The sequence below is a fragment of the Rosa rugosa genome, chromosome 2 (genome assembly GCF_958449725.1).
Source record: "Rosa rugosa chromosome 2, drRosRugo1.1, whole genome shotgun sequence".
Lineage (NCBI taxonomy): Eukaryota > Viridiplantae > Streptophyta > Magnoliopsida > Rosales > Rosaceae > Rosa > Rosa rugosa.
The window spans coordinates 58,158,387-58,171,272 of NC_084821.1; the positions used below are offsets into that span (position 1 = coordinate 58,158,387).

The following is a 12,886-nucleotide window of genomic DNA, read 5'->3' on the forward strand; positions in this document are numbered from 1 at the left end:
CCTCGACTTTCAATTTCATCAAAAACACCCCCACATTTTCATATTCTCGTCCAATAGGTCATTCCGACTCAATTCCGTCAATTTCAGCCGTTTAGCTGATGACGTGGCGTTCCAAGTCAGCACAGGTGGGGCCCACACGTAAGTGAAATTCCAAAAATATCCCTGGCCAACCAGATATGAAAAAATCTAAAATAAACTCCACACTTTGCGGTTGGGGAGACTCGAACACATCCCAATACACATGCAAATAAAAGCCCCAACCACTAGACCACTTGCATGGTGTTGGTATATTACAAACAAAAATAATATATGTATAATAGTTTAAAAACCCCATCTCTCCTCCTCTCCTTTTCTTCTTCCTCTTCTGCCATGAAAGACCCAGAAGCATGTGCAACACGGCTACCCCTACCTCTTCACCAACCTCCTCCGCTCCTTCCTCGACTCCACCTCCGACGAAGATTCCGACGCCGACTCCGACAGCCTCGTCGTCCAATTCAGCGACCACCCCTGGCGCAGCCCTTCCTCTTCTCTCACGCAAAAGGTCGAGCAGGTGGAGTGCGGTCTCAGGCTCATGGTCCCTGCGCTGGCGGCGCGTGCGAGGGACGCCCAGGCAGCGTTCGTGGAGCGCGTGGTGAGGAACTGGGGGCCTTACGACGCCGGGAAGAAGGAGGCGGCGAAGGCGGTGATGGCGGAGGCGATGGAGGCGGAGATGGAGGAGATGGTGAGCGTTCTGGTGGATGCGAATAGGCTCAGTGCAAGACTCCTCTCAGTAAGCAATGCCGCTTGGCTATTTGATTCTGGGTTTGGTCCAAGAACAACACGGCGACGGTGGCCGGATTTCTCAATGGCATGGCCGAGAATTTGGCTCTAAATTTTTTATTTTTTATTTTTGGTTTTTGAATTTTTTGAGTTAGAAAGAGGAAGGTGTAGTTATTTAAAGTCTGATATGATTCTATTAATGGTTGTGAGTTGTTGATGGTGCACATGCTTCTGGGTCTTTCATGGCAGAAGAGGAAGAAGAAGAGGAGAGGAGAAGATAGGGTGTTTTTAAACTATTATACATATATTATTTTTGTTTGTAATATACCAACACCATGCAAGTGGTCTGGTGGTTGGGGCTTTAATTTGCATGTGTATTGGGATGGGTTCGAGTCTCCCCAACCTCAAAGTGTAGAGATTATTTTAGATTTTTCCATATCTGGTTGGCCAGGGATATTTTTGGAATTTCACTTACGTGTGGGCCCCACCTGTGCTGACTTGGAACGCCAGGTCATCAGCTAAACGGCTGAAATTGACGGAATTGAGTCGGAATGACCTATTGGACGAGAATATGAAAATGTGGGGGTGTTTTTGATGAAATTGAAAGTCGAGGGACTGAATTGATGTTGGACCCAAACCACAGGGTACTAAACAGTAATTAGCCCTTAAAAATATTTGATCTTTATCAACTTATAATTTTTATTTTCATTGTACATCCATTTTCAGATTAGTTCAAGTATATGGATCAAACTAAGCACATCTAGAACTAGTTCTAAAACTTGCACATCTAACAACATTTGCTAAAGCATGCGTCACCAAGCAATATGTAACCTTAATTGGCCAAATAATGTTCTTGGATTGATATAGGCAACTTTTTTTTTATGCTAGCACGGTGCAGACTGCAGATTTGGAATAATATCTGCATTTGGATTGTTGGATTTGCTCAAAATTCCAGGAGCCTAGTGCAGTAACAAAAAAATTATAGAATTCTGCCAAATTGGATGAGAAAAAAACAATTTCATGTTCAACAATTAACCTTGTTTCATTCCAATGAATCATTAAGTCTGCATTACAATCACAAATCAGTGTTCAAGCCAATAAAATAAATTGTGGATGAACAATCAGCAATACTGCAATACATTTCAGCCAATGCCTTAACCAAGAATATGACAGTACGTGCCAAAGAAGGGGAACAAGAAATTGGTAATGCCGTAACTAAGACCTATGCTGGTAATGAAGTAGGCATATATCTAAGTTATATATGTACAACCTGTATAGACCCTTTGAAGATTCAGGGGCGATAGAGAATCTTCCAAGTAACATGTTGGGGTAAAATCAACTAATTAATACTGTTCTTAACTCCTTTTGGCGCAAATAGGAAGATGGTCATGGCGTCAGGACCCTCTCAATGGCAGCAACATAGGCATGGTACCAAACGCAGTGTCACATTTCTTTCCATTCTTAAACAGCAAAACCATAGGTACAACCTTAATATCATAGTCCTCACAATCTGTAAATCAACATATGCGTTGAGCACAAAGCACTTGAGCTTGCCAGCATACTCAACCTCAATTTCATCAATCACGCAATGGACAATCCTACACGGCCCACACCAGCTTGAATAAAACTCGACTAGGACGGGAGTTACTATTAATAACTGATTTCTCCCACGAGTCTCAGCAATCCTTACTCACCCAATCTTAACAATCACCCAATCAGCGATCCTTACTCACCCAATTCTATCAATACAAAGCCAAACAAAAATTTCAGCCTAAAAAAGAGAAAGCCCAAAAAGAAGCCAAGCAGTATTCCAACCATCAATATCAAACCAAATATGCAGAATCGAACACATAATACACAGACTTTGTACATGAAATCCTTAACCAAAAACGTTCTTTCAATATCAAAAGAAGAATGATTTGTCCACATAAACTTTCTAACCTGATCAAATAATAGCCAAAACCACTACAGTTAAAAGTGAACATATGAATCAAAAATACCTTTTCAACAATGATAATTTCCCCCAAGAATTTCACAAGATGAGGTCACTTCGAGGTCATAGGTTCAGAGGTTGAGGTCAGTTCATCTTCTCTGTGGCGTCTTTTTCATCTTCAGAATGAGAGGAAAAAATGAAAGATGTCAAAATCTCACGTCTAGAGGGTGGATTTTTGATAGGGTTTGGTATTTATACCAAGTACTCTAGAATCCTACAAAATCAAGCATCTAATAAAATCCTTCAAAATCATTGAGATTTTGAATACCACAAGAATTGAAAGGACTTTTAAAAATCTTGATTGAATACCTCAAGATTTTAAAGGACTCATTAAAATCTTGATTGAATACCACAAGATTTTAAAGGACTCTTAAAAATACAAAAACAATCCTATAGACTCCTAATTGAATACACCCCCCTTAGAAGGGCCTCAACTGAAAGACTTGGAAGTCTTCTTTGCTGTTACAGGAGTTGTGGTTGCAAAATGTTGACTTGGAAAGGATAGTAATAGAAAAATAAACAAGAAAGAACTTTGTCATTTGAGGAAAACTGCAGAAGCAACTTTGTACAATATATTAGAATGAAACGTAACATATAACATAACATCCAGAATGTATATGACTTAACAAATATACCGTAGCTGGCATTTTTAAATCCTTGGATACTAACGAGCCACTGTGAAGGAAGTTGCCAATGCTACTTTATCTTTCATTTTATCAAAGAATTGAAAATAAGCATACACAAGCAATTAATGTGCCGCAAACATTCCATAAGCTTATGATAAAGCCAATTAAGATACTAACATACACACCAAGCTTTCCATTGTCATCTTCATTTTTGTCCCCTTCTCCATTAAATCGAAAATAGATATTACCTCTATGATTTCTTCAAAACTAATGTTGTATGGACACATCTATAGCTGAGTGACGCTGACATAGAAACCAAGCCGTTTTGTTCACTTGTTGTCCCCTTCATCATTATCGTTGTGGGTGGTGTTCATTACATGGGCATTTAGTTACATTGACGACCCTGAAGACCATGCTTTGGACGACGACATCGGAGAAGGTGCCGCTGCTCGGGTAGTTGTCTTAGTGCTGCGAGGGCTCAATCGTCATTTTCTTTTGGTTCCGATTTTGAGGAATATGAATTGGGCTTCTGTTCAGCTCCTCAGCTCATAAATTGATACATGTAGGTTGACATAAGCCCAATCTAATAAATTGGACTTCTACCCAGCTCACACATGCACAAAAGAAGACTGACTTGTTGCTTAAGCAAAAATAGTTCAAGTCAGAGGTGGAAAGTTCGATCCTTCATATCCGCTTCGGACTTGATGATATTAATGATGTTGGCAAAAGCCAAGTGTTATCGGGAACATACTTGAATATGATTCAATGAACCTACACGAATTTTAAACTTGCTGCAGATGTGGTACTGCAGTGCCGTTCCCCTGGTCACCTACTGACCACGGAGCATTTACTCAACAACTATTAGATCTGACCCATATTAATCTAAGGGTTGAGAAATATCAGCTCCACTTGAATTAAAATATATTATTTTACATTTATTTAATCAATTTCAATTAGTTTATCATCTTCCTGTTTATCAAAAAAATTTAGTTTATCATCTTCCTTAATTTCAACCACGTCTTCTCCTCTTCTCACAGTCCCAAAACAAATTTCAAAACCCAAATCGTTCCCGTCGGGGAACCATGTCAAGAATTTGATATCAAACACGTCTTCTCTTCTCAATACCCAGAGCAATTGTACAACCCAGTTCTCATCCCGGATTCGTTTCCGCCGTCGCCGCCGTCGCCGTCGTCGTCGCTTTCCACCACCTTCTACGCCGTCGCTCCCACCACCTCCATTTTGGAAAGGCACCTTCTCCATCTCTTTTTCTTATCTCTTATATGGTTTTTGTTCCCTCAGAGGTTTGCTTTGAGATTCCATGTAATAGAAAGAAAGCTTTTCGATCAAAAAATAAATAAATAGAAAGGAAGCTTCCTATGTAATTGAACTACAACAGTACAACGTAAGCTATTGGGTTTAAAAAGGAAAAAGGATGATGGAACTCATAATGGAAAGTTGGGTGAATTTCTTTGTTCCCTTTTGTTTTTTTCCACCACCATTTTGTTTCTAGTCAGTAGAGCCCAACATTTTTTTTTTCCTATTTTATTATTATTATTGTTTATAATTGGTGTGGCATATTCTTTGACTAGTTACAAACACGTGGACATCATGGAAAATACATCGGAGCAATGGAAGTTTTTCCCAACAGAAACACAGATGGCATATATCCCTGATGTTGAAGATGATATGAAACCAAAAGATGGACAGCAATTCGAGTCATTGGATGCAACATACAAGTTCTACAATGATTATGCATTTAAGGCTGGATTTAGTGTTAGGAAAAAGTAAGGAGACGAAGAGGAAGGAAATAGTATATTGGAAACAATATGTTTGTTCTAAAGAAGGGGAAACTGATGAGACATGGAGAAAAACAAATGAAATTGAGGAAAGAGATCGAGGGAAGACTCGAACATGGTGCAATGCAAAATTAACCGTATGTAATGATGGAAGTAATTATGTGGTCAAGACTTTCAATGAGGAACACAACCATCCCCCAACAACACCAAGCAAAGTTCATTTGTTAAGATCACAGCGTACTGTGTCTACTGCAAAAAAGAATCTGATACAAGACTTGAGGCGGGTGGACATTCCTATATACCAGCAATTTGAATTATTCCAGACACAAGCTGGTGGGCATGCAAATGTTTGCTGCACTGAGAGAGATTTAAGAAATGTGGTGCGAGATGAGAGAGAAGAAGTCAAGGGTCATGATGTTGACATTTTATATGAGCACTTCAAAGCTGAGCAAGAGAAGGATCCAGATTTCTTTTTTGAATTTTATACGGATGAAGAAAACAGGCTTCTCAGATGTTTCTGGATTGATTCAATTGGAAAAAAATCATATACATATTTTGGTGATGTGGTTGTATTTGATACAACATACAACACTAATCGTTATAAGATGATTTTTGCTCCAATAGTAGGTGTGAACCACCATGGGCAAACCATTATTTTTGGATGTGCATTTTTGAGCGATGAGACCTTTGATTAGTTTGTTTGGTTGTTGAAAACATGACTTGCAGCAATGCCTAAAAGTGCCCCGAATGTTATTATCACCGATCAAGATCAAGCAATAAGTAAGGCAATTGCTCATGTTTTGCCAAACACAATTCACAGGTATTGTGTGTGGCATATTCTAAAGAAATTTCCGGAGAAGACTAACGTAGCTTTTATGCAAGATTACTATGAACTTTTCAAGACATGTATATGGGATTCGGAGTGTCCAGAAGAATTTGAAAAGAGATGGTTTGAAGCATTGGAAAAAAGTGAGCAAACAAATAATGAATGGTTAGAAAAGATGTATGAACTGCGTGGCAGGTGGATTCCAGCATATGTAAATAAATACTTTTCAGCAGGGATGTCAAGCAGCTAAAGAGTAGAATCTGCACATGCATTCTTCAAGCGTTATTGTGATAAAGAAAACAACTTGATGGATTTTGTCACGCGTTTCAATAGGGCAGTTGCACATCAGAGACATGAAGAATTGGTTGATGACCATAAAGATTTGAATGAGACACCAAATTTGAAATTAGGGATTCCAATAGAGGTCCAAATGTCTCAATTGTATACCAAAAAATACTTTCAGTACTTTCAAGCTCAGCTTCATGATAGTAATGGTTATATCGTAAATGCCGTAATGGAAGATGACAGTCATTGTGTTTACAAGACTGAAAGGGTGTTTGCTCAAAACTTAAGGATGCGGACGCTTGTACATGATAAGGTATCAAACATAGTGACATGCAGTTGTAAAATGTTTGAATTTGAAGGTATGCCTTGCAGGCATATTTTGGCTTTGTTACGACTAAAACAAATTATGGAATTGCCAAAGGAATATATTCTGCGAAGATGGACAAGGTTTTCAAGAATTCGTAGAGAAAGGTGTCAAGGGAAAGATGGTGCAGATAATTCATTAATAATGAGACACAACAGTATGTTCAAAATTGCATCCAATTTAATTGATGAGGCGGTAATTTCACCAGAGGGGACTAAACTTGTGCAAAAGGCATTTGAAGGACTTATGGAGCGAATTAAGAAACTAAATCTTTCTGTTGGGCAAGCTTCTATCAACAATTCCTTAATAGGGACTTCTGAAGAGAATCGTTTCCTAGATCCTTCTCAAGTGAAGACTAAAGGTAGTGGAAAACGCATAACATCATGGAGAGACAGGAAAAGAAAAGTCAGACATTGTTCTAAATGTCAAAGTACTAAACATACTAAAAAGACATGCACATTTGATAGGTACGTATCGGTTTATATATGCAAATTCTATGTTTTCTATTTTAAAAGATTACTCCTTTGAAGTCGATATATCATTCTAGGTCAGAGATTGTGGAAAATGAGGTAGACAAAGCATTAGGTGAACAAGATTACTTGTAAGTTGTTCCACTTGATGCTTGTGTGTGTATGTTTTCTTTCTCTTGGTATTCTAATAGTATAATGGTGAAATTTTGTACAGGTTATTTCTTCTTGAAAACTGAATTCATATATTAATTTTATGCGGGTAACAGACAAAACAAGCTTCAAGAAATTCGTAGTTGAGAGCATGTTTTGGACTTTCTTGATGCTTTATGCTAGTCCTGCTGCATATTGTTATTCTACCACTTGTGGAGGTCTACTTTTTACATAGATAATTTACTTGCAGCAGATTTTTGGTTAGATAATTTACTTGCAGCAGTTGTTTGGGGGTCGCAGCCAAGCTGCTGCAACCTTCTCCCAGGTTGAGAGAGTTTGTGTATATGAGAAGGTCAAAAACATCTTGGTATCTATTTCATATGCATGTAAAATGAGATTTGGTGAAATTTCTTTCTTTTGGCTTATGAGCAACTAGTTTTCTGAGTCCAAAAAATGGAAGTGTAGCATTTTAATTGATATATTTCAATGTCAAACATTTAAGCTTGAATATATGCACTCAATCTTTTCTGTTCTAAAAGATAACTCTTTGAAGAAAGATATAATAAGAGATATGAACTGGTGTAAATTTAATTGGAAATCAGTAACAATTTAGAAATACACTCATACAAATACACTTGTATTGAGAATTGAGATCCCAACATCTTTCAATGGCAACATGCTCAACAAAATATACACCAAAAGTTGCCAAATCAACCAAAATAACAATGTTCAACATCCTTATACTCTTAAGTTAAAAGTAGAGTTCATCGACGGTTGGTACATTAGTAGATTGTTGATTCGCTGTTTGTCAACCTGTGAGGAACTGTTGTCAACACTTGGTAGTTTTTCAACCTGTTGAGACAAAGTTATATATCACAGACACCCCGACATCATCTGTCATATTTAGGTTAGGAGACTGCATATTGGCTGGAGCTTCTTCTTGATCACCTTTTACCGTATCTTAGAACAAAGAACGCATGAACTCTTAAGTTTCAAAAAATCATAAACAACAATCAACAACTATTCCCAGAGAATAAATAAAAGCAAAATCTACCAATCATAAATAACAACAATTTCTGAAGCCACACGACCACCTCCTAACCCAAACTCAAGAAACACATCTTTAACAGAAGGCCCCTCCACATATTCAAATGTCAGGGTATGCAACATAGTGTCCACATTGTAAAGCACCAGAGTATATATGCACCCCAAGCTGTCTTGCTTTCCTCATGCATCTCGCCTCCTGCTCCAATAATTTGACTTAGACAAAACCCAATTGGGAATAAACAGAAACAATGCAACTCAAGAACAAAGGAAAACAGACCGCATTGAGGCGCCTGAGTGTAAGTTTTGCATCCAAAGTAGGATGCCTGTACTTCTTCGAAAACCGTTCCTTGACAATAGACCTCCTTCCCACAAAGGTTGACTCAAAAACCCTCTGAAAATAGATAACCAAAAAACATTAAAGCCCCAATTTTATGCAGTTTAACAACAATGATACAGAAAACAAATTCTAGTGTAATAATAACTTACAGCTTCAGCTCCTTGCTTCACCAGAACAAGGGAGCTATCTACAGAATCTGCCCCAACATCCATAGCAAAGTACTAGGTTTAAATTCCCTGACCTAGTCTTCACCAAAAATGAGGATTCTCAGACATATAGATTATAGAGCATACATACACCAACATCTAACTAAAGATACCATTTTTACTAACTAAAAAAACAACACCATCTTAAAATCTTCACAAAACCCATAAAGTTTCCAAATTTAAACCCAGTAGTTTCCAAGTAAAGCTTCAGATCTGAGCATAGAAGAATGTTAATTTGGGCTTCACGCCCGGATCGAGTTTCATCAATCTTTTGAAAAATTCTCAATTATATAAGAGATAAGAAAAAGAGATGGAGAAGGTACCTTTCCAAAATGGAGGTGGTGGGAGCGACGACGTAGGAGGTGGTGGAGAGCGACGGCGACGGCGACAGCGGGAACGAATCCGGGATGAGAACTGGGTTGTGCAATTGCTCTGGGTATTGAGAAGAGAAGACGTGTTTGATATCAAATTCTTGACATGGTTCCCCGACGGGAACGATTTGGGTTTTGAAATTTGTTTTGGGATTGTGAGAAGAGGAGAAGACGTGGTTGAAATTAAGGAAGATGATAAACTAAATTTTTTTGAGAAACAGGAAATTAAAGATGATAAACTAATTGAAATTGATTAAATAAATGTAAAATAATATATTTTAATTCAAGTGGAGTTGATATTTCTCAACCCTTAGATTAATATGGGTCAGATCTAATGGTTGTTGAGTAAATGCTCCATGGTCAGTAGGTGACCAGGCGAACGACACTGTGTGGCATTGATTAACGCAGGTTAAATTATAGGAGAAAATACAATATAGAACAAATAGCAGGTGTAAATAATAAATTATAACAACATGAAATAATGCCAACGCATAGAACGTTAAGACAGAATAAACACCAATTAGCAGTGGAAGAACTTATATAGAGGAGTGATAGTCTCAGAGCGAAACATAATAGTGGTTTGGGTGGTGTACAATATTGATAGTCTTGACATATAAAGTCTCTTTGATCTTGATAGGTGTTTCTGATTTTAGATTATTTCTCACCTAAATGATTTGGAAATCTTAATTGCCATCTTAATTATATCATGGCAAAGGAATTTGTAGTAGCAAAATGTTGACTTGGTGCTCTAATTCTATATACACTTGGAGAAATTTTTCGATGCTACCGTCATTCCACTTGGCATATGTGACGATTAATTCTAAGTGATCCACATCATTCCTACTTTTTCTCCTCCGTTAAACCACCCATAACCTCTTTCCCTCTGTTATCTCTTGTCATGAAGAATAAGAACATAGCTTGAACCTTAAATCCAATCCACAAATTGAATATATGATATCTAAATTGATCTATAATATCGTCACTTTAGATCGAGTGAGTGGAGAAAATGATATTCCTCCATGTCTATTGTTATATATGGAAGAACTGATATCTAAATAAGAAGGAAGAAAATTGATGTGAAAATCCAAAAGAAGGTGAGAGAACTCTTCCTTGAGGACTGGGTTTTGATCTTTTAAATAATTCCAGTTGAATAATCAAGCCCCAATTCTAAGAGAACAACCAAGCACCAAAACCAACTTGATTTGGGAGGGATGAATTTCCAGATCCAGTTCATAATTCTAGACATTGTTAATATATATATATATATATATATATATATATATTTTTGAAAATGTTAGGTGACGTTCGGTAACGTTTTAAAGTCATCTTTTTCATTTTATAAAATGAAAATGGCTTGAAAATGCGTTCGTTGGTCTGTTTTCAAAAATGCAGAAAATAATTTTTGAAAATAATTTTTTATTTTACTCGTAAAACAAGAAAACGACAAATAAACGTTTTCACCTTTTCATTCTCATATTTTAGAAAACAAGGAGATATATTTTCCAAAACAAAGAAAAAAAAGAACATGCTCTCTTCTTCCATATTCTCAGGTCGCTCTCTTCTTCTCAGGTCTCTCTCTCATCTCTAGTCGCCATCTTCTCTCGTTTTTGAAAATTGTTTTCGGAATAAGCTACCGAACACATTTTTGGATCTCAAAAATCCAATCTTGTTTTCTCTTTTTTATTTTCAAAATTAGTTTTTGAAAAATCATTTTTAAAAACGTTACCGGGCAAGCCCTTAGTATTGTTCTTGTTTGACGGTGTTAAGTATGGATTAGCAACATAAAACAACAATGATGTGGACCAATTAAAATTACCCATCACATATGCCATGTGGAATGACGGGAGCATCGAAAAATTTCTCCCCATTGAGAAGTCTTCAATATCAGTACCCTAGAGTGCGTGTAGATTGGGGTTGATCCACTACAGAATATCATATATGTTAAGTTGGTAACCTCCTTTTCTCCTCAACGCAGGGCAAGTGCGTGCAATACTACAAGTCACGGAACATGGACCCAAGACTTTGAAAAATCAAACCACATAAATGGTACCTAAACTCTTATTCTTTTCCCCTAATTAACTTTAACGTCATCTTAGCTCAAGTATATGACCGCACTACAGTCATGATCACCTGGTCACCTACTGACCAAATATTATTTGGTCAGTCACCGTTCGATTGACATCGGACGGTTGACAGCTAAGTGACCAAATAAGTCTAATGCCTCTCAGAATCATCCCCCACTTCTTAGTATTCTAAATATCGTTGTGAATCAAATCATTCAAATGGCAAGTTCTTTAGTATGTTTGGCATCTCTTTCCCTCGTCTTCATTTTCATCTCCATCCCTCTCCCGTACTCCACAGCTATCTCCTCCTGCAATGGCGCATGCAAAACCTTGAACGACTGTGCTGGTCAACTCATCTGTATCAACCAAAAATGCAACGATGACCCCGATGTTGGGACTCACATATGCGGCAGGGGTGGGGGAGGAGGCTCATCACCTTCTCCTAGCCCCAACAATTGCAGACCCTTTGGAACACTGGTTTGCAAGGGCAAGTCGTACCCTAAATACTCGTGCTCTCCCCCAGTAACATCATCCACCAAAGCCCTACTTACACTCAACGATTTCAGCGAAGGCGGTGATGGGGGCGGGCCATCAGAATGTGACGAACAATATCATCCAAACAGTGAGCGGGTTATGGCACTTCCCACTGGGTGGTTTGATAATAAATCGAGGTGCGGGAAGTTAATAAGAATTCAGGCAAGTAATGGGAAGACTACGACTGCGAGAGTGGTGGATGAATGTGATTCGCGAAATGGATGTGACAAAGAGCATGCAGGGCAGCCGACGTGTGAAAACAATATCGTGGATGGATCTGCATCTGTGTGGAACGCTTTGGGACTCGATCAGGATGTAGGTAAGGTGTCGGTGACTTGGTCCATGGCATGATTTGCTAGCAACTACTATAGTAGCATATGCACGCGAGCTAATTAAATACATAAAATAAGGACCGTATGATTAATCCAAGAACGATTAATTGGATATTATGTAAGGTTTAGTTTAATTGGAAGAAATGGCAATACATTTGCCGTACTGTTGATGTTTGTGTTTGTTATGTGTGCCGAGCTTATGTTACTTCAGTAAAAAATTTAAAATATGATATTAGCATGAGTTTGTGGCACTTTATGGAATATTTTTCTAATTTTCTAGCTACTTCTAATTTTCTGCTTTCTTTCTCTATGGAGGACTACCAACTCCCATGCAATGAGATTAATTTTTATTTTTTGTTTTGAAGGCTAGTAATAGAAGAAAGCATAAGAAAGATTTATCTTGCTTTTAATTGATTTGTATTGAAATCAATTGGCATGGTCAATCAAAAACTATTAATTAATAAGTAAAAAAAATTTATTTGCTAGGGTTTCTCCCTACCCTTAGCGGTGACGACATCTTTTCTCTAATTTTTCGAGACTAGTATTAAGTCATCTAAACTATACTTAGAGCATCAGCAGTGGAGACTCATTTTTTGGACTCAAATTTGGGTCCAAATAAGCTGGAATAGTAATTTGAGTCCATCTGAATAGTGTACAAAATGACTTACTTTTATTAGGTGTTGCAATGGTGCAGGACTTATTTTAGGACCCATATTTTGGACTTATT

General features: G+C 37.7%; 4 protein-coding genes across 5 annotated transcripts; 3 read left to right on the forward strand and 1 right to left on the reverse strand.

Moving 5' to 3' along the window:
- The first annotated feature begins 4,196 nt into the window (after nt 1–4,196).
- LOC133731135 (protein FAR1-RELATED SEQUENCE 9-like) lies at nt 4,197–7,355 on the forward strand. The gene is made up of 3 exons (XM_062158583.1): nt 4,197–7,116; nt 7,197–7,250; nt 7,334–7,355. The coding sequence occupies exons 1-3, from the start codon at nt 6,308–6,310 to the stop codon at nt 7,353–7,355; spliced, it is 885 nt and encodes a 294-aa protein (XP_062014567.1). The 5' UTR covers nt 4,197–6,307.
- Nucleotides 5,078–6,250, forward strand: LOC133731134 (protein FAR1-RELATED SEQUENCE 5-like). The gene is made up of 2 exons (XM_062158582.1): nt 5,078–5,801; nt 5,901–6,250. Exons 1-2 carry the CDS (start codon nt 5,078–5,080, stop codon nt 6,248–6,250), a joined length of 1,074 nt encoding a protein of 357 aa, XP_062014566.1.
- A 472-nt stretch (nt 7,356–7,827) lies between the features above and the next one.
- Nucleotides 7,828–9,466, reverse strand: LOC133732576 (uncharacterized). 2 transcript variants are annotated; one of them, XM_062160155.1, is made up of 4 exons: nt 9,183–9,466; nt 8,803–8,899; nt 8,594–8,707; nt 7,828–8,512 (listed from the first exon to the last, which is right to left on the reverse strand). In XM_062160155.1, exons 2-4 carry the CDS (start codon nt 8,863–8,865, stop codon nt 8,417–8,419), a joined length of 273 nt encoding a protein of 90 aa, XP_062016139.1. In that variant the 5' UTR covers nt 8,866–8,899; nt 9,183–9,466; the 3' UTR covers nt 7,828–8,416. The 2 variants fall into 2 exon arrangements, with proteins under 2 accessions (XP_062016139.1, XP_062016138.1); XM_062160154.1 differs by having other exon boundaries at nt 8,803–8,894; nt 9,183–9,464.
- A 1,984-nt stretch (nt 9,467–11,450) lies between these two features.
- On the forward strand, nt 11,451–12,195 carry LOC133733923 (kiwellin-like). Its single transcript, XM_062161569.1, has one exon. The coding sequence runs from the start codon at nt 11,513–11,515 to the stop codon at nt 12,176–12,178; it is 666 nt and encodes a 221-aa protein (XP_062017553.1). The 5' UTR covers nt 11,451–11,512; the 3' UTR covers nt 12,179–12,195.
- The last annotated feature ends 691 nt before the right edge of the window (nt 12,196–12,886 follow it).